Here is an 18,850-nt window from a genome sequence, read left to right on the forward strand (position 1 = left end):
GAGGTCAAATCCAAGATGGCCGCCAGTCTCTCTGGTCAAATGTTCAAACACGCTTAATTTTGGAACCAAACATTGTAGAAAAACATTTAAGGTGTCATATCCAACTAAATTAGGGATGCCCAATCATTTGGTGATACTTTTGAGGTTGCCAGAATTCAAGAAAATGCATTTAGGTGAAGATAAAGGTAGAAATTGACCAAAAATAAGCTGTCAATCAGTTGAAATTTGCTAAATTGCAAATTATTTTGTGTGTGTGTGTGTGTGTGTGTGTGTGTGTGTGTGTGTGTGTGTGTGTGTGTGTGTGTGTGTGTGTGTGTGTGTGTGTGTGTGTGTGTGTGTGTGTGTGTGTGTGTGTGATATCAACTTATCATCAGCTAGATACATGACATCAAAGTAACAGTCAAATCCAAGATGACCGCCAGTCCTCTGTGTTTAATGTCCACGTTTTTTTAAATGTTGGAACCAAACGATGTAGAAAATAATGTGTCATTTAATGTGTCATTTCCACCTAAATTGGGGATGCCCATTCATCTGATGATACTTTTGAGATTGCCAGAATTAAAGACAATTAATTTAGATCAAGGACAAGGTCAAATTACATAAAAAACTTTTGGAAATGTGCTTCAATTTTGAAACTATAGAGATAATAATACAAATAAATAATAGACCCATGGTGGTAGTCTATTTTAATGATGATAATAATACAGATCTAAATCTAACAATCTCCAGAACAGAAACATAGTGAACATAGCTTTAATACAATTTTCAACCAATCTATCTGTCAATGGAGAATATAATAAGATAGAAGCCTAAGTCACAACAATGAGATTGTTAAACATAACAATGAGTTAGTAAGATGAAAATCAAAATAAGGAGATGCCAAGTCAGAATAATGAGATAGTAGTCAAAATAAGATGTTTCTCATTATTTTGAGGCAAAATATTGTACAAATATATTTTAAAAGTTGCTTTTTTTATGCTGAGCTATGTTTTGGAATAGTTTCTCATTACTTTCACCTGCAGTAGCCTATATGTGTTCCCTCCTTTATATATACAGTCTATGGTTCCCTCTCAATTCTTCTACTTTAACGTGTTCGTCTTCATTCAAGGTACTGCGGTGTGGTTACTACTGCGCATGCGTCAACAAGCTGTGTACGGAAGTGCTGCAGCAGCATGTTGAACGGTGTAAACTGAAATGTTCAAACACGTTTTCCTGACAGGACCTCCAGGTAATACTGAACACCAGCCTGGGCTGCTGCTGAAGGTGCAGTCGCTGTAAATCAAGTGTAGTCATTCAGCTGTAGTTACCCTGTGTCCGAGCCAGCACATGTTTAGGTTGCTTCGGAGGAAAGTTAGCTTGTCTTTAGCTAATCTATCGCAATATACTGGTAACATGCAGAGGTGGGAGAAGTACTCAGATCTTGTACGTTAGTTAAAGTAGAAGTACCAGAGTGTAGGAATACTATGTTACAAGTAAAAGTCCTGCTATGAAAATATTACTCAAGTTAAAGTACCAAAGGTAAAAGTACTCATTATGCAGATCGACCCACTTGAGAATAATATATATTATATCATGTTTTGATTATAATTATTGATGGATATATGTGTATCAAAGCTGGTATCAAAGGTGGGACTAATTTGTATAGTTTGAGTTACTACTTGGTATTTTATGAATTTAGTCAAGTCTAACTAAAGTCCTTTAAGGGATGATTATGTTTTATATCATATATGCAAAGTAGCTTAAGGTACTACATAAATGTAGTGGAGTTAAAGTACAATACTTACCTCTGAAATGTAGTGGGGTAAAAGTACAAAGTAGCAGTAAATGAAAATACTGAAGTAAAGTACAATTCCCTCAACATTGTACTTGTCTTAATGGTTTTAGTCCACATGGCTCACTATTCCCTATGTAGCCTACATACATATTCATTTAAAGTTGTGTATATTTAGTTGACCCCTTATTGATTATTTATGGGAGAGGGATGTCACTAATGCATGGCTAAGACGCATCCTAACATTTCACAGAATCAATAAGTGATATTCAGTTGTTTTACATTGTCTCTTATTGTGCTCCCAGGTGTGGGTAAAACCACTGTGGTGCAGAAAGCCTGTGAGGCTCTAATGTCATCAGGAGTGGGAGTGGAAGGATTTTACACAGAGGAGGTCAGGGAGGGGAGCCGGAGGGTCGGCTTTGATGTGGTCACAGTGACAGGAGAGAGGGGCCAGCTGTCCAGAATCAGGTACCAGGGTCATCCCATCAAAAGTACCTGCTCTCTTTTATCCGTGCTGTTTTCCAGTGACTTATTGTATCTTTCAGAGACCTCGCTGGTTCTTCTCATGGCAGACGGGAACACACAGTTGGGCAGTATGTGGTTGACTTGCCTTCATTTGAAAACGTGGCTCTCCCCCTCTTCAGAGACGTAAGATTTTTAAAACTCTTCAATAGATCACAGCAAGCCAAACCCCTTTCTCCCCTCTTAACAACTCATCAAACCTTTGATTTTCTCTGATTTGATGGAATAATTGGAAGCTCGTAAACACATAAATTCCAGAGTGACGTTTTTAGTGTTGGTGGTGCCGTCTGGCTGTCACTGACCTGATGAATCCAGCATGTAAAGTGAGCCTGGAGTGACGCCTACACATGTGCTGTAAAGGGAAGGTGTCTCTGCCTCGGCCTGGCGGCTCATATTCCACTTTCATCTGACTCAAAGCGACTCTGTAATCACTGCTGATCACGCGTTGCATGAAACATACGAACACTATCACACGCATTAACATGATCAGCTTTTTCCACAAGTTAGTTTAGCCATATGGACACCAATGAAACCTCTTTAATCTTTTTATCAACACGTGTCAAACAGAACTTATTTATTTACAAGTTGTTCCTCAAACAAGCACTTATCAAAGGGATAGTTCAGATGTTTTGAAGCGGGATTGTATGAGGTAACTTTCCCTAGTAGTGTTTGGAGAGTACACAGATCACAGAGCACAGACGATGGACGGGGGAAGCAGCATTATGTCTTTTTAAAAAACCCTCCTAAAAGAATGAAGATCATTTTTTAGTGTTTGCTATATTTCTAATGTTTCACCACTTAACCTGATGTCATAAGCCTTTTATGAAGGGGAACTAGAGCCTTTGTATCCATCTATGCTCTCTTCAAAGGCACAAAACATTGAACAAATAAGGAATGCCTCATAGAAAGCAGATGTTGCTCATCTTCTGATGCCTTGATCGGTTAGTTTATTAGTGTTATTTGGTGTTTAAAGGGTTAGTTCGGATTCACCAAAGCCACACAATGACACTAACTAACTGTTCAGGCAGCAACTTCTGTGTTCTGCTATTTAAAACGCTTTATTCAATGGACTCTGGTGGCTTTGGATACAGCATAGATCGGTTAATGGCTTCAGTTCCCTGTCAGGAACATATGTTTAAAGGAAAGGTTTTGCAGGGAAAACATTGTAAATAAAGCTTACACTCAAACTGAATTTGAATATTTTCTGTTGGTATCTTTTTTGACGCTGTCCAAAGCAGTACCTTGCCTAACTTCCGTGCTTGTCAGTTTCACGCAACAGTTTCTACTGTACTCCCTACAGATAAATAGCTCCTACAACCCCACTTCAAAGAATGCAAACTACCCCTTTAATGCTAACATCCTTCATCCTCAGGTAGGCTCAGCAGATGGCGGCAGCAGGAAGGTGTTCGTCATTGATGAGATCGGCAAAATGGAGCTCTTCAGCCAGCCGTTCATCAGGGCAGTGAGACACACTTTAGACAGCTCCTCCTGCACCGTCCTGGGCACCATGCCCATCCCCAAGGGCAAACCGCTGGGTCTGGTGGAAGAGGTGCGCAGCAGGAGAGATGTTAAGATCTTCACTGTGAGTAAAAACAGTAACACTCTCTGGGTGAACAAATATATTTAGGTCAGTTTACAAGCTCCTTGGTCCCACAATAGCTGTATGGCACCGTTTACACTGTATGTAGTTTGTCTTAGAGGGCAGTCAGTCTGCCTGCTAATGCACAAAGGGGATTAACTCTAAATCATGCGCGACTGATTCAACAACAAAGGGTGGTCTCAAATGTCAAAATAATTTATCACGGAAGACTCAGTTATGGATATTGTCATGCAAAACACTCATGCTGGAGTAGTTATAACGTAAAACAAAGTTAAATGGCAATTTCTTCACCAACATATGATTTGTATTTCCATTACAGTAAGTCAGAGATTTACAACATGTGATATTCTCAAAGTGGTAACTGTGTTGTCTAAGGCTTAGATCTTAGAAGACATGTTTTTTAACGTTATTTATGGTTAGCTTTACGATTTTATAACGATTTATATTGATTTTTGCTTGTTTCTTTTCCTGCTTAGGTGTCTAAAGAAAACAGAAACACCATTCTACAAGACATTTTATCAACGGTGCAAACTTGTCTGCAACCTTCAACCTTCTGAATATGGAGATTCAGAACCACTATAAAGGAAAGATGCTCCACTCGTGCATTTATTTTGTGCTGACAGCAACTTTTATTAGTGCATGCATGTTGAGCACATGCATCCAGACAGTTGAGTGAATCTACGCACGCTTCATAACCGGGTTTTGACCTAACCGGAGGGCACATGGAGCTGCAGCAGTGTGTCACATGCATGTATTTATGTACACAATTCATTTTCTTCATGCTCCTACAGCTTCAAAATGGTTTGCACTCTGAATAATTGATCGTGAGATGGAACCAGGATGGAACACAGCGGGGGAATTGTTCAGGTAGTGTGTAAATATCCCAAAGACTGCTAGTTCTCAAAACAGCTCGGTTTGATTTTGAATTCAGCTCTGGGTATTTATCGAGATTACCGCAGGCATTTCTCATTTATTAGATTGTAATATTAATTTGCCCACAAGGACAAGTGGTGAATTTAATTGTTTTATATGAAAAGAATATATTTATTCAGCTCTTTGCTATGTGAGCCCCACCTTGTGTTTGTCTGGTCCACCTGAGGATGCACTCATTGAAAATCAATTAATATTTAACGGTGCAACTATGTCCAATCCTTTAGTTTATTCATCCAGCATGAAGAAAAACAATTAAAAATAAACAGATATTTTCCTTCAACTGGTTTCTCTGGTATTCTTTTCCTTTATTTAAAAAAAAAAAAAGACACTGGTTTACACTTGTGATAAGCTTGAATGTTGTTATATTAATCCGCGGTACAAATAAATATGCTTCACTTTGCTGTCAGGGATTTTATGCTCCATCCTGGGAGTTAATGGCATTTCTGTCCACGTGCAATCAGATTGCAGAAAAGGCTGAACATTGTCACTAAATAAAGGGCTTTGGAGTGCTTTTATAAAGGATTTAAACCATTGTTAAAGGTCAGGAGGTTAGGGATTTACAGCTATAGAATGAGACATGTTGTCAAACGTGACGAGGATTGAAGCTCTATGTAAACAAACGGATGAAAATGTTAATGCTTTTTGATAAAGTGGCTATATTCTAAATACATTTTGGTATTTTAGGTTAGGAAAGTTTTAGTGTCTAAAGTAGCTCAAGAGCGTTCAAGGTCTGCGGACAGACTCGCTGTAAATAGAATTTCACTGACTCAGCGGGAGCTCCAGAGTCTGGCAGTTGTTTTGAGGATTTTCATAGACATCCGCTGGGCAGAAGATAGTTGTTTTCAACACTGAAGCATCTTTAGGTCATTTCAAAGTGAAAATACATGGAAGGCTTTCTTGGCTTGTTTTCTAATGCTGCTCACTGATGTAACCTGTCAGTCCGGCTGCAGAGAGAGCTGCCAGCTGTAATCTGCGTCAGACATGCTGCTGTGCCAGCATCTGTTCTGAGGCCAGCACTCACACTCCTCTGGATAAACTGCCGCTGACAGACACTGAAATGGCCTCAAAGTCAACACTGCGGTGGTCGTGTGTTGGGAATAACATGGAGCTGTGATGCAGCGTTGTTATGGCACAGGCCAGGCTTTACGTTTGATTAGAGGTGATGGTATGGTTCATGGTGGATCGAGTGGTGGTGCTGAATCAGCAGCAGGAGATCCTCCACCTCCCTGCAGCATGGCAGCAGATGGGTTATGTAACAGTGACACAGCCTGTGCCAATTTCATCAGGTAAAGGCTGTGTGTGTGTGAAGGCATTTCATGTGATATGATGTGATGAGCAAACATATTGGGATATTATATCATTTGCAGTAGTTATTTCCAGCAATGTCTGCTGCTGTAGCCAGGGAATACATGGAAAGCTTGTTTTTCGATCAATTAAATAAATACAATGCTGTATCAGATTGTGTGATACTAGTTTTTTTGGTCAATTATTCTATGCCTTAACGGGACTCTATTATGCTCGTTTTCAGGTTTCATACGTTTGTATTTTGTATCTCTACTGTGACGTTTAAATTCGTTAATGTTCAAAAAGCTTTTATTTTTCTCATACTGCCTGTGCTGCAGCACCTCTTTTCACCCTCTCTCTGAAACCAGAGCCCATGTCTGCTCTGATTGGTTAGCTGGCCAGCTCTGATGTGATTGTTCAACAGCTTAGAGATGTCCAAGAGCTCTAGCCAATAGAAGCGTGAGTGTTACATAGTGATGTCATGATACGGAAGTAAACAATGGAGTCCAATGGAGGCGGGTGGGGGGAGTGTGTGAGAGAGAAACTCCCTCTGGAGGGGACTTTGGGATATCAGGAGTCACTTAGAATACTTGTAAAAATTTGTATTCACGCAAGTTAATTTTAAGTCTCAGATTATCCTTTGTGTGTTTATGATATTGCAATCAGTCGATATAACTATCAAAAATATAAACTCAGAAATCATGTTCATACTGCTCTCATAGTTGCCCCATAATTAGTTTTAGAAAACAAGGACTGCAATATTTTTTAAATTAAGTAGAGATGTAACGTGTAATCTATATCATGTTCTAAAACAGTAAATCATTTAGGTTTAACATAAGAGAAACCCTTTCCATAAAAAAAAGTCTGTATTTAATAATATAATAATAATAATAAAGACATACGGTCGTCTTGCTGTTTTACATTGTAAACGCCATGCTTTTTGAACATGCATAACCATTGTGCCACTGTAACAATTGGATCCTCCGTCAGGGGACTGACTGTATTGATGTGGTGTAAGCCTTCGAGAATAGCTTGAATGAATAAGAAGTGAATTAATATCCATATCGCAGAGATGCATTCACACCGAATCTGCGGGACAGATGATAGCCTTTATCCCTCCACACAGGGAGGACACAGACATGGATGGAGCTTACCAACAATCCAGGACAAAAGGGAGCCTCTGGTGGGAGGGGGGGCGGAGGGAGGATGGGTGAGGAGCTGGTGTTTTGATGAGGACATTGATCTCTAGTTATTGCACTTCGTGGACCGGCCCAGGAGGCACAATGACAACGTGGAGGGGCAAAGTATTATGAAATATTGTCCTAGAAGCCCTCGGCCAAAATGCCAAACACAGCTGGAAATCTTGACATATTATCCAAAGAACACGTGGGAGACACACAGAAGCCTGCCCGGGCTTTCCCAAAGCCGGACTTCAAACTCACAGTTTATTTCCCAAGATGACCGTGTGATTTATTTCAAAGACCAGGAGCTAAAGCTTCTTAGCATCGGTGAGGTCACATTTCTCAGTGCCAAAGCTTGCACGTAGCAAAGCTTAAAACAATGTCATTTCTCAGCATGTAGCCTACTGGGTCAGTGTGTGACGCATGCTTTGTACGACCCACAGGCAACAGTATGTTCCCAGAGAGCTGTAATTGAGGCATAATAACTCACCTCATTGTGCTAATGGGAAAATCTAAGGTCTGCTGGTCATGACAGGTGGGCAGTTAATGCCGAGTGGGATGTGAAGGCTGTGGAAATGAAGCCATCTGAGTTCCTAACCACTCGTCCCATTAGATCACTTCCACGGGCTCCCCGGGGCCGGAGGCAGACAGTGTCCTGTTTCACAGTGTGTATCTGGGCCACTAGCACGCCACTCTGCAAGGCTACCCTTTTAACCTGGGATCAAAAGCTAAGAATAGAACAGGAATGAAAATAAAAGAGTACAATTTTTGCGGGATTTCAACACATTTCTTCCTTTGCTTTTTAAGTATTAAAGATTTCACAAAAAGTAGACAGTAAGAGTCTACTATGATACTACTAACCCTGTAGTAATGTGTGATGTGTGAAGAGTCATGCATCCTTCCGGAGGACTATATTCCATCAACAGCAGGGGAGGGGTCATGCCTGAGGACACCCCTCTCCTCTTACACTGCCTTGATGGTTCCTTGTGATCTCCGGATCTCTTTGAATGACTGTGGTAACCCCCGGTGAGTCACTCCTTCATACTCCTACATAACAAAACTTGGCCTCACCTTCGGTAGGAGATATCATGTCGGCCGTTATGAGTGGTTAGACATTGGGAAAGGATTCAACCGAAGCGTGTAGAAGTGTGTGTGTTTTGTGGTGGCCTTTCCATCGCCCAGCCACATTTAAATCCCACATTTCGAGAGGAAGCCTCCAGTGTGGTGACACACAAACATCACTGTCTCTACAGGGGAGGGATGACCCCCCCCCCCCAACAGCTGTAAGAGAAGCAGGGGGCTGATGATCTGGAGGTCAGAGGCCATAGAGAGGACACAAAGATCGGGGCATGGTGATCCATCGCTCGGCCACTGCGGTGTCCCTCAGGGCCGCAAAGGATGTGGCTGTCATTCCAAACTTGACGGAGAGGGAAAACTCATAAAAATGTCTTTATTGTGGACGGGAAAAACCCAAATGGTTGTGCTCCAAGCAATGAAGAAAATAGGTGCCACATGTACATGCAGCAACTATGTGGATTTACCATCATATCCTGGATTATTAGCTTGTCCACAGTAATAAGAGACATATCAATGCAGTGGAACATGGACATGGGATTTTCTATACAAAGTGAACAAACTATGGGTATATTTTACAGTCAGAGGCTGAGTCATACAGCGTGCTCTATGCAGTCTGGATAATGATTCACAGATTGCTGACCTGCCATGATTAATGTCTCTGCTGGATGCTTTTGACAAATTTTCACCACAAACCCAGAACCTTTTGGAGTTGTTTCCATTCCATATGCTACTGTAGCAGTGGTGTGCATGTGTGTATGCATAAACGCGTGCCAAGACCATACTGTGACTTTTGGCAGTGTGATATGAACTGAGAGGTGTTGCAGTGGTTGTGCCAGAACTCTTTTTTTCTTTTTACATTTGTGATAGTGCTGCTTTGCTAACATGTGCTTCTTAGTTACTTATAATGGTGGTTGAAAAAGGTGCACTTTCTTCATGATGTCATGTGACAGATCAGCAGTGTTGTGAGCATAGACTGTATATATAAAGGTTGTGAGGCAAGTACTTTACTAAATGTACTTTACCTGAATTATGCTACTATTACTTTCAATGTATGCTATTTTGCGGATTCAACTTATAATATATAACTTAACTAATAAATTATGCTTATTATTATTATTATTATTATAGGTTAAGATAAAAAAAACGGCTGATATAGGTGAACACATGCATCACTTCACAATTTAACACTATAATTCAGTGATACAAAGTATATTATTATATTTATACCAAGTGCTAACCATGTAACCATTTAACAGTAACCCGTACTGTTCATACATAAAATCTGCACAAATGACTTTGACCTGCACTCACATCTGCACACATATGTAAATAAATTCAATACTCCAAACTCAAATATGTATATATCTTCATTCAAATGATCAACGTTTTACCTCGTTGTGATATCTCGTTTGAACAGTTACTTATGTTATTATTTGTAATTGTATTGTCCTCGTGTGAATCTGTACTGTCGTGTTTTTCACTCTCACTCTGTTGCTTCAACCTGTTAAACCCCAAGGTCCCCGCCGACGGGGACCCTGTTTTTTTTTCTCACAACACTGTGTCTCAGGGGATCTTAATATTTAAGAACCTATTAATGTGTTATACCAGATTAACGGGAATAATCTCAGATAACTGACGATACAAACAATTTTTACCAAAACAAAACACAAGTCTCATAAGAAGCATCTAAATGACCCCTTAGCGAAAAATGCTAACGGACATTGGCACAGAACTCAAGATAAAAGTACCCTTATTACTTATCGTAGCTGCACATACAAGATATCCGATTAAAGCTGAGGTTCCACAGATTATTTAGCTATATGGTATCATCACTGAGTGATCCGAACTCATGACAGGGGAAGCAAACACAGACATCACAACACGTACCTTTACGGAGCTTCTAGGGAGATCGTCTCACCGTAGCTGTCAATCTGATCAAAAGACGTGTTCAATGGCATTAAAACGAGAAAAAACGCGGCTGAATCGGTTAATCCATAGGTTTTTAACGTCTCTGTATAAACAAATCATTTAATTTATAATCCATAATTCCATTTTTATGTAAAAATCGCAGAGCAAAAGTTAGCTGCTAATGGTAGTCACCAGAGTGGCTGCTGCTTCCAGTCTTGGCTATGCGGCAGTCTAACACACACACATTACCAAATAAGGACAATGTGTGAGTTCCCCTCGATTCCATTGGCTCTGACGGTCAGAAAGAGATGTCACATGTCAAAATCCAGCAAGGGGGGCCAGAGATATGGAAAATCCACCCAAATGGCCCCAGAAGAGGTTTTGTTTTGCTAAATCTGTCTAAAAAGGTCAAATATCACTTGTTTTGCATCAATCTTGATACAGGGTACTTATTATATGTTGTATCAACATGCTGACCACATGGTGCATTTTATAATGAGAACATTCACCAATGACTGCTAATATACCAACCAGTACAAACAGTGCACATGCTTCAAAATCACAGTACAACAAACACTCTTTAAATAACACTTCAACTGCTTTATCTTCAACATCACACACAGTGGAACTACTTTCAATTCTAACATAGAAAAGGACAATTCACCTGGCTACACAGAATTGACTTAGAATTAAAACAGCAAATTCTTTCATCGATTACTGCTCAACTGATTGCGGCCCTTACATTTCGAAAGACATTTCAAATTTGAATAGTGCCTACATTTTAACACGACATTTCCACTTCTCTCAGTGCTTTGCCTTCAATTCTCATAAAACATGGTGCATGTAAACAGCTTACATTCAAACCTGTAAGTGGCATGTTTCTTACTTTTTCTGCAGATAACCTAACCTTTTCTAAAAATGTTTAAAAATTAGCACCGAGTGAGTTCCCCAATTCCCTCTCGGCTGTAATCTCTAATCTAATTTGTCCTTCACATAATCATGAAGGGAATCGCTGAATTTGTTGTAATGCTAAACAGTGTAGTGTTTTGCAAATTCTTTATGCATAGAACTCATTATGCAGCCATGTCTGCAGAGAATGTTTGGGTTCTCAGCATAAATATCGTTGATTATGGATTTGTGTGGATCTCGTCTTTGAACGGTGGCGGGTTTTTAATATTCAAAAAGACGGCTAATGATGTGAAGATGTTCTTAGCATGGCCTGGCCTTTAATCTCTCTTCATATGATCCCCTTTCTCTTCAAAGCCTCCAGAGATGACAACAAAGCTTGAATAACAACACATTTTCAGCAAAACTGTATGAAAAATAAATATCACTCATTATCACAGACGAAGCAAAGCATTGGTTTTCAATGTTTTATTATGAATAGTCTTTGCTATAATTTGTATTTAAAAAGTGTTCAAATCAAACAAGCTCAGGCAGTATCAAACTGCTGATTAAAAAGAAAAGAAAACAATGATTTGGTGCACCACACGCTGTACATGTTAGTGTCATGAGTTCAGGATATTGTTAATACTACTACTCACTGTGATTATTCTTTTATATAGTTTCTAAACTGATCCTCCACTGAGAAGAAAGCTTGACTTAATACACAACAATCCAGAAGCATAGAAAAGGAAATGTGAAATAAGACTGTTGAGAAAACGTGTTTCAATAAATCTAATCTTCAATTACGCAGTGCACACTCACACAGTATTGTTCCGTTTACGTGATAAAACAATATAAAAACACTCATAAAAAAGACTTAAATGATTTAAGACAAAACACATCAAACATAAAACCATGGAAGCTCTTCCCATCATAAATATAGTCAGTAGTGGCGTTTTTTGTTGCTTTTCAACAAAGATGTGCACTGCACATTAGAAACAATTTGTAAAACCTTTTATAAGTAAAAACTCAGAGGTCCTTTTTACAGAAGAACTTTTTAAAGACGGACTTGTTGCGAGGCCGCGGCAGGCTGGAGAAGCTCCTCAGAGAAGAGTCCTGAAGGGGGTCCTGCTGACGGGGGTCCTGCTGCCACCCGGCTGCAGCCATCAGCGGGGGCTCAGAGTCTGGCGACTTGTCTCCAACTACAAGAGTCACGCAGTAGTTGGAGCCTCTCTCCGGGACTCTGCCTGCAGGGGGGGGGCAACATGGGCTTGATCTTCTGAAACGTGGCTGAAAAGAAAAACGGTGAAGCGAAAGTTAGGAAACTAAAAAAACAACAGCTGTTTATGATTCTCAGCTGTAGATATTTAATGACTAACCTGATGTGAAGGAGTGGGAGCGCCGCTTGTTGCTGAGCCAGTCCTCACCCCCGGACACGGGGGAGAGAGGGGAGGAAGAGGTGTTGTCTCTGGATGCTCCAGACAGCCTGTGAGTCAGTGACTGCTTTAAAGTGTCTTCTTGATCATCATCTGGAGAGGGACAGAACATTAGGATTGAGTCACTCCAACAACTCGTTTACTTTCTCATTAAAACTGGCCAGCATGATTGGTCTGGTCGTTAATCTGAGAGAGTGGAAATCAGTTTCCTAGCTTTTGTTTTGTCCTTCCTCAAACTATCACTTTCTGATGCCCAATCCAATTTGGACCTTTCAAATTTTAAAAATACACTGTCATAACAGATGTGAGCTTCTCTTTGATACAGTTGTTTAATAAACTAAGACAATACCTTAGCTCCCCCTAGTGGAACATACTAGACCTGCAACAACTATTCCCTATTTTATTTTATGTTTAGAGAGCTTGATAGCAGACACTACTAAGCTAAATAAAATGTATCACCAAGAGTTAAGAAGCAAGCAAACACAACTTGCTTTAATAAAATCGTTACAGGAAAAATTAATAAAAGTCCTGTTTGATCAATAACTAGTTGCATCCTTTAACCACCATCATTCACAGCCTAACAATGGAGGGCGGGGCTTACCACAGCAGCCTCCATGTGAGCTGGGGGTCTGCTCATCCACACTCTTCAGATGACCCTGCGTCATGTGACTGAACTCTCGGGTGAGGACCACTATCTCTTTGGTCTGGGCGGCGCCGTGGGTTTTGCGCCTGGGGAACGTGGAGGTGACCTCATGGCGGGGGGGGCAGCGGCATGTGGAGGGGCCGGGACAATGGGAGCAGAGGAAGGGCTTTCTGGGCGGTGGGAGGGAAACAAAACATTATTGTAAAGATCAGAAGCATCCCTGGAAATCAAGAGTTGGAGGTTTTTAAATTGTTGATCTTACGAGGAGTTAGGGAGGCCTTGATCAGCCAGGAAACTTGATAATGAAGTCTCACTGCGACCTTTTTTTGGAAAATGAAATAAATGAAGCAGATTATTCTCTCATCAGGTCAGAATTGGCGAACATTTTCTTTGAGATGAAATGCTTACCCGTGTTTGCATGTATTTTCATCATCCATTTCTTCATCAGAAAGCGTGAGGAGGAATTGAGCAGATATTCAGAGCCATCACGGAGCCTGAAGGCCACAAAATACAACGTTTACACACTTTACACTTTTATTTAATGTTCTGAAGGATGCTATGTATATTTACGAGTAATGTTATTTATGTCAATGTAGGGGTGAATGATGATGATGACATATTGTGTTCAAAAGCTAGAGGAAGGGGAAACATTTAACAAAAAAAGTGTGGAAACCTTTTTTGGAGTTTCTTGGACTTTCCTGGACTTCAAGGTTCAGTCTTTTTTTATGACTGTGTGTTGTTGCGTGTATCTACATTGTATATGTTGTTGTGCTCCCTATCTCTGTTTCTTATCCTATATCTAATAGAACTGCTCGGGTCTTGATAGATTGAGTGGGGAAGTTCATAAGATCTTTCTAGAGGGTTATCAAGAATAACTTTTCCCTCTCTGTCTGTGTCTGTGTATTCTCTTGTTCCGATTAACCCAGCCAAATCTTTTTTCTTGTTTTGTATCTATATCTACGCCGGGATCCGGAGTCGAGGCTGATCCTCTTGCTGTAGTCCTGTGTCTTGGATCCTCTATCCTGAGTTCTGGATTAAGTCGTGGACTTCGGGTCGTGGCTGAACCTGTCTCTGCGGTCCTGCCTTGGGTCTCGTCATGCTGCTTCCCTGAAGGCTCCCACAGGATTGTAGCTGACATCCTCGTGGATTCATCTTCTTATTACAGACACATGCATTTCCTAACATTCGGTCTATATGCTGTAAAATGTATTATCTCTTCGATTTACACACGGCATCTATTGCACGTCTGTCCGTCCTGGGAGAGGGATCCCTCCTCTGTTGCTCTCCCTGAGGTTTCTCCCATTTTTCCCCTTAAACTGTGGGTTTTCTCTGGAAGTTTTTCCTTGTACGATGTGAGGGTCTAAGGATAGAGGGTGTCGTTTTTCTCATACTGATATTCTAAACAATCTGTGCTGTTGTATTTGCTGTAAAGTGTCTCTACTGTAGGCTATTTTTATTGTATGTACAGCACTTTGGCTCGACCAAAAATCGTTTATAAATGTGCTATATAAATAAAACTTGATTTGATTTGATATGTGTCTTTTATTTATGTTTTATTTTATTTTCAGTTAATTATCTAGTACAGCAAAATGCTTTGCACACTTATTTCATAAGACGTCTCGCCTAATTTACATTTTGTAGAAGGTCTAGTACTGAAAAGTTGCTTTTGCAGGTGTATGGGAGCTTATTCTAACTTTTTGGTTTATTTCTTAGTCAAATGAATTTTTCTGTAAATATATGCAGGGGTTATTCATGTTTTACCGCAGTCTGAAGCAGTTGGGTTTCTTGGTGTACTCTGGAGCCGGGGAGCACTCCGCTCCGAGGAGGTTGAGCGGCAGGCCACAGACAGAACTCTGCAGAATAACACAGAGTGATCACCATCGACTCATCCACTTCAATTATTCATCATTTTCTGTTCCTCTGGGCTTTAATTGTCGTCATGTCTTCTGCTTACCCTCAGTGTATCCTTCCTATCCTGGTAGAAGCACAAGGTGTGTCTGTAAAGGACGGCGTGGTACGAGTTCCATCCTCTGGAGGCAGCCTGAGAAAATAAGATAAGAGCTGACTGCTGCTGACTGCGGGCTTTACATCTGCTGACCGCTGAAAACATAAAGCGGAGGCTTTCTTACTTTCTTTCCTCCCAGCTGAAGCTTGTGTTTCCTCTCCAGTGTTCCCTCCATAGTCTGCAGCTCAGGCCTTGCACTCTGAGAGGAGTTGAATTAACAACATTTAGGCAAAACTCCTCAATGTGATGAATACAAACAGTTACTTACTTCTAATAAGAGCTTAACAGATTTGATTCCTCTCACCAGAGTAACACAGCGCCCTCTTGTGGTCATTAAGTCTTCCTGCTGCTCCAGGCTGTGAGGGGCTTTCCTCTGCTGGCAGACCCCCTCCAAACCCATATGTACTGAGAGCAGGCTCATCGACTGGTCATGTTCAGAGAGAGAAGTTTCACAATAATCAATCATGACGAGTTGCAAATTTTTTTAAATATCAAGGCCAGAACAGTGATAAATGTTACTAATTCCAACTACAGATTAAAAGCAAAATGTCTTTAGATTCTATTCACTATATATATGTGAAAAAGAACACATATACATATATCTTATTAACATTTGAATTGATAAATATTGTGATAATGGGTTTTCTTATAATTGAGACATGGTGGGTTAAAGTTTCAGTTCCCCCAAATTACATGAAAAACACATCGAAAAAGGTTTCTTGCTTTATCTTCTTCTTTGATGGTATATAATGACAGCGTATTAGTATAGTATATAAGAAATGGAGCCTAAGGGAGGTGGTAGTATTCCTATAAAAATAAAACATCTTTGATGTTCAGATTATTCACTATAATTACGTACATTTGAAACAAATATCTGGAGAATAGATGGCTTTTTTTTTTCAACCACATGGCATTACTTTCTACCACAGACGCCACCACTTTCTGCGTATCCTGCCTGCAGTGGATGACCTAATCACTTTGCACTCAGATTTAGCAATAACAAAATGTTTGCCCAGATTCAACATATTATCATAAGAATCCAAACTGGTCCTATTCAGAAGACAACATACTGATTTAGATGACGTAATAGCTTCTGTGATGTGGTTTCCTTTCTTTTGCTCCTACGTTTCTGAGCTTTTTCCTCGTAAATGTACCACTTTAACCTCAGAGAATATTCGTGTTTTTTCTTAGCATATTACCCTCCTCCCAAGGCTTCGTTTTAATTTACTACAATCGCTCATAGACAGTCGTACTATCGAGACTTGCTGATAGTTTGGGATTTATTTGCTCAGGATTTAGATACTGTATGTGTAAGGAGAGGCCGAATGGTGGAGAAAAGAACTCTGTTTGCGGTTCTTACAACCAATAAAAATGAACGTCACAAAACAGTGTTAAATCCTTTAAGAAAAATTAAATTTGTTGTCATTGTAATCTTACATGCTGTGAGCATGTTTACCAACAACATTCTAACCCTATGCCTACAGGCCAGCAGGAATATACGTTTTTTTGTAATTTGGGTGAACTGATAAGGTCTCAAAGTTCTGGACATTACAACATCTCAAACCTCACCTTGGAAGAACCTGTGAGCTCATCCACCTCCTCCCCCACCTTTGCCTCCTCCTCCTCCTCCTCATCTCTGTACTGATAAATGTATCTCTGATTGTCCCCCACGTCCGGCAGCTTCACTGGGTCCGACGCCGTCTCGTTCACCGTCACCGAGCTCTTCCCGGCTGGCTCCCTGTTGGGGAAGGCCGCCCAGGACTTCCTGTCTCCGGTGGCCAGCGGGGGGAGGTGACCTCTGGGACTCTGCTCCTTGTCGTATCCCAGCAAGCTCTGAAGGTAGGGGGGCAGTTTGAACTCTGCCACCAGGAGGTTGGGGGCTGAGGCTGTGACCAGGTTCCTGTAGAGCACAGCCGGGGTTTTGGGTGACGGTGAGCGGGAGAGGGGCTCTTTAGATTGGTCAGAGGGTTCAGGCTCTTCCTGCTTGGGCTGGTACATGATGTCTGAGCAGATGCTCTGTCTGTAGTTGGTTGTCTGGTTCCAGATATCCTCCAGCTCTTCTTCTTCCTCCTCAAACTGCTGGTGGTCGAGAAGGACCGGCTCTGTTTCCTGCTCTGTCGATGGACCCGAAGATGTGTTCTCTCTTGTTTTAGCGCAGTCCATCCCCCCCACCTGAAGGGACATGAGCCTCCCCACGACGCCCTTTGGCTGCAGGTTATCTGGACACGGAGCCTCAGTGCAGAGCTTGATGCTGCTGGAGGTGGAGATCCCCGAGTCTACAGAGTCCTGGCGAACGCTCACGCTCACTGTCGACTTCAGATTCACGACCATATGAGAAGCTTGGCTCTGACACTGTGGTCCTGGACTCTCTTCAAGCACATTCTGGGGTTTTGCACATTTATGGTAGTGGTGTCCGTTCAGGTCTCGGATCAGCGTGTGGACACTCGGGCATTTGTGTTTGAGGTCAGCTGTGTTTTGGGTTTGATTCACATAAATCGGGGGCTGGCAAGGTGGCTTGCTGGTCCCATGTCTTTCAGCCGTACAGGACGACCTTTTGTCCCACTCCTGCTCTGCATCCTCAAGCAAGGTGAGCTGTTTAGACATTTCTTCGTATGGTACAGTCTGATCTTCATCTGTAGAAGAAGGAGGTGATTGGAAGCGGTTCCCCATATCAATCAGATCTTTCACTGTCCGTGTTTCAGGAAGACTAAAATCCGCTGAACTGCGTGTGACGGACGGAGTGGGTCGAGTCTGTTTGAAGGAGCTCAGAGCCGTTTGCCTCTGCGAGTGGGGGTCCGGATCAGTCCCTGCTGGTGTTTTGGTCTCTGGTGGGGCGATAGTAATGATGTCCTGAATGCTGGGGATGAGGGTCATGTCCTTAGGCAGCTCGAAGCTCAGCACGGAGCCCAAAGAGAGGAACCTGCAGTGGCTTCTGGCCTGATCTGTGGTCGGGCTCTCTGACATGGCATATGGAATAATGCTGTATTCTCCTGAACATTCCGAATCAATGTCTTTCACCAGGGGATTCTTCATGTAGGCCATTGCTTCTACTCCATCCCCACTCTTTGGTGAACCCTTCTTCCTCCTGGCTTCCTTCAGTGGCCATGTATGCGTGTCGTACGTTATTGTCTCGCAGTCGTAATAAGGCATGCCTTCCGTTTGGTCCTCCACTCCCATGATTTTCTGGATCGTGTGCCTGCGAGTGTCTCTCTTCCTCTTTCTCTTCTTGCCCATCCTCTTCAGGCTGCTGAAGATGGAGGTGCTCCCTGCTGAAGGGTGGAAGGATACATTCGCCGACTGAGATGCAGTCGCGGAGGAAGAGGAGGAGGATGCCGAGAAAGTAGGGGAGGCTGAGGCTGCAGAGCGCCTCTTTTGGCGGGGCAGGGTGATGCTCTCATACACAGGCGCCACGGCCAAGTTGTTATCTGTCACATGCAAGTAGGTACTTACCTAGAAAGAGAGAAGGATGTTAGGCAATTGTAAAGTCTTTATCTAAAAAGTGAACCCCGTAGGAATCATGTGAGCTGCAGGCTGGAGCCCTCTGCGAGAACAAGAGCTGTTTTATGTGTTACAGATGAATCATGACATGAGAGCAAACCTGACCA

General features: G+C 41.7%; 2 protein-coding genes across 10 annotated transcripts in view; one reads left to right on the plus strand and one right to left on the minus strand.

Moving 5' to 3' along the window:
- Nucleotides 1–1,120: 1,120 nt before the first annotated feature.
- On the plus strand, nt 1,121–5,106 carry ntpcr (nucleoside-triphosphatase, cancer-related). Of its 2 annotated transcripts, none has more exons than XM_034240581.1 (5): nt 1,121–1,228; nt 2,077–2,239; nt 2,317–2,419; nt 3,666–3,875; nt 4,370–5,106. In XM_034240581.1, exons 1-5 carry the CDS (start codon nt 1,195–1,197, stop codon nt 4,448–4,450), a joined length of 591 nt encoding a protein of 196 aa, XP_034096472.1. In that variant the 5' UTR covers nt 1,121–1,194; the 3' UTR covers nt 4,451–5,106. The 2 variants fall into 2 exon arrangements, with proteins under 2 accessions (XP_034096472.1, XP_034096481.1); XM_034240590.1 differs by having other exon boundaries at nt 1,200–1,263.
- A 6,529-nt stretch (nt 5,107–11,635) lies between these two features.
- LOC117562926 (spectrin beta chain, non-erythrocytic 1) overlaps nt 11,636–18,850 on the minus strand; it is a 30,892-nt gene continuing 23,677 nt past the window's right edge. For 7 of the 8 annotated variants that reach the window (XM_034240980.1, XM_034241008.1, XM_034241016.1 and 4 more), the window contains 10 exons: nt 16,815–18,695; nt 15,550–15,669; nt 15,370–15,444; nt 15,195–15,281; nt 15,002–15,093; nt 13,649–13,734; nt 13,503–13,560; nt 13,199–13,410; nt 12,541–12,690; nt 11,636–12,451 (listed from right to left, as the gene is read on the minus strand). In XM_034240980.1, coding sequence (XP_034096871.1) covers nt 12,339–12,451; nt 12,541–12,690; nt 13,199–13,410; nt 13,503–13,560; nt 13,649–13,734; nt 15,002–15,093; nt 15,195–15,281; nt 15,370–15,444; nt 15,550–15,669; nt 16,815–18,695 — 2,874 coding nt within the window. In that variant the 3' untranslated portion in view covers nt 11,636–12,338. The remainder of the gene's footprint in view (nt 12,452–12,540; nt 12,691–13,198; nt 13,411–13,502; nt 13,561–13,648; nt 13,735–15,001; nt 15,094–15,194; nt 15,282–15,369; nt 15,445–15,549; nt 15,670–16,814; nt 18,696–18,850) is intronic. The other variant, XM_034241033.1, reaches the window with a different exon arrangement.

The sequence above is a fragment of the Gymnodraco acuticeps genome, unplaced genomic scaffold (genome assembly GCF_902827175.1).
Source record: "Gymnodraco acuticeps unplaced genomic scaffold, fGymAcu1.1, whole genome shotgun sequence".
NCBI classification, from domain to species: domain Eukaryota; kingdom Metazoa; phylum Chordata; class Actinopteri; order Perciformes; family Bathydraconidae; genus Gymnodraco; species Gymnodraco acuticeps.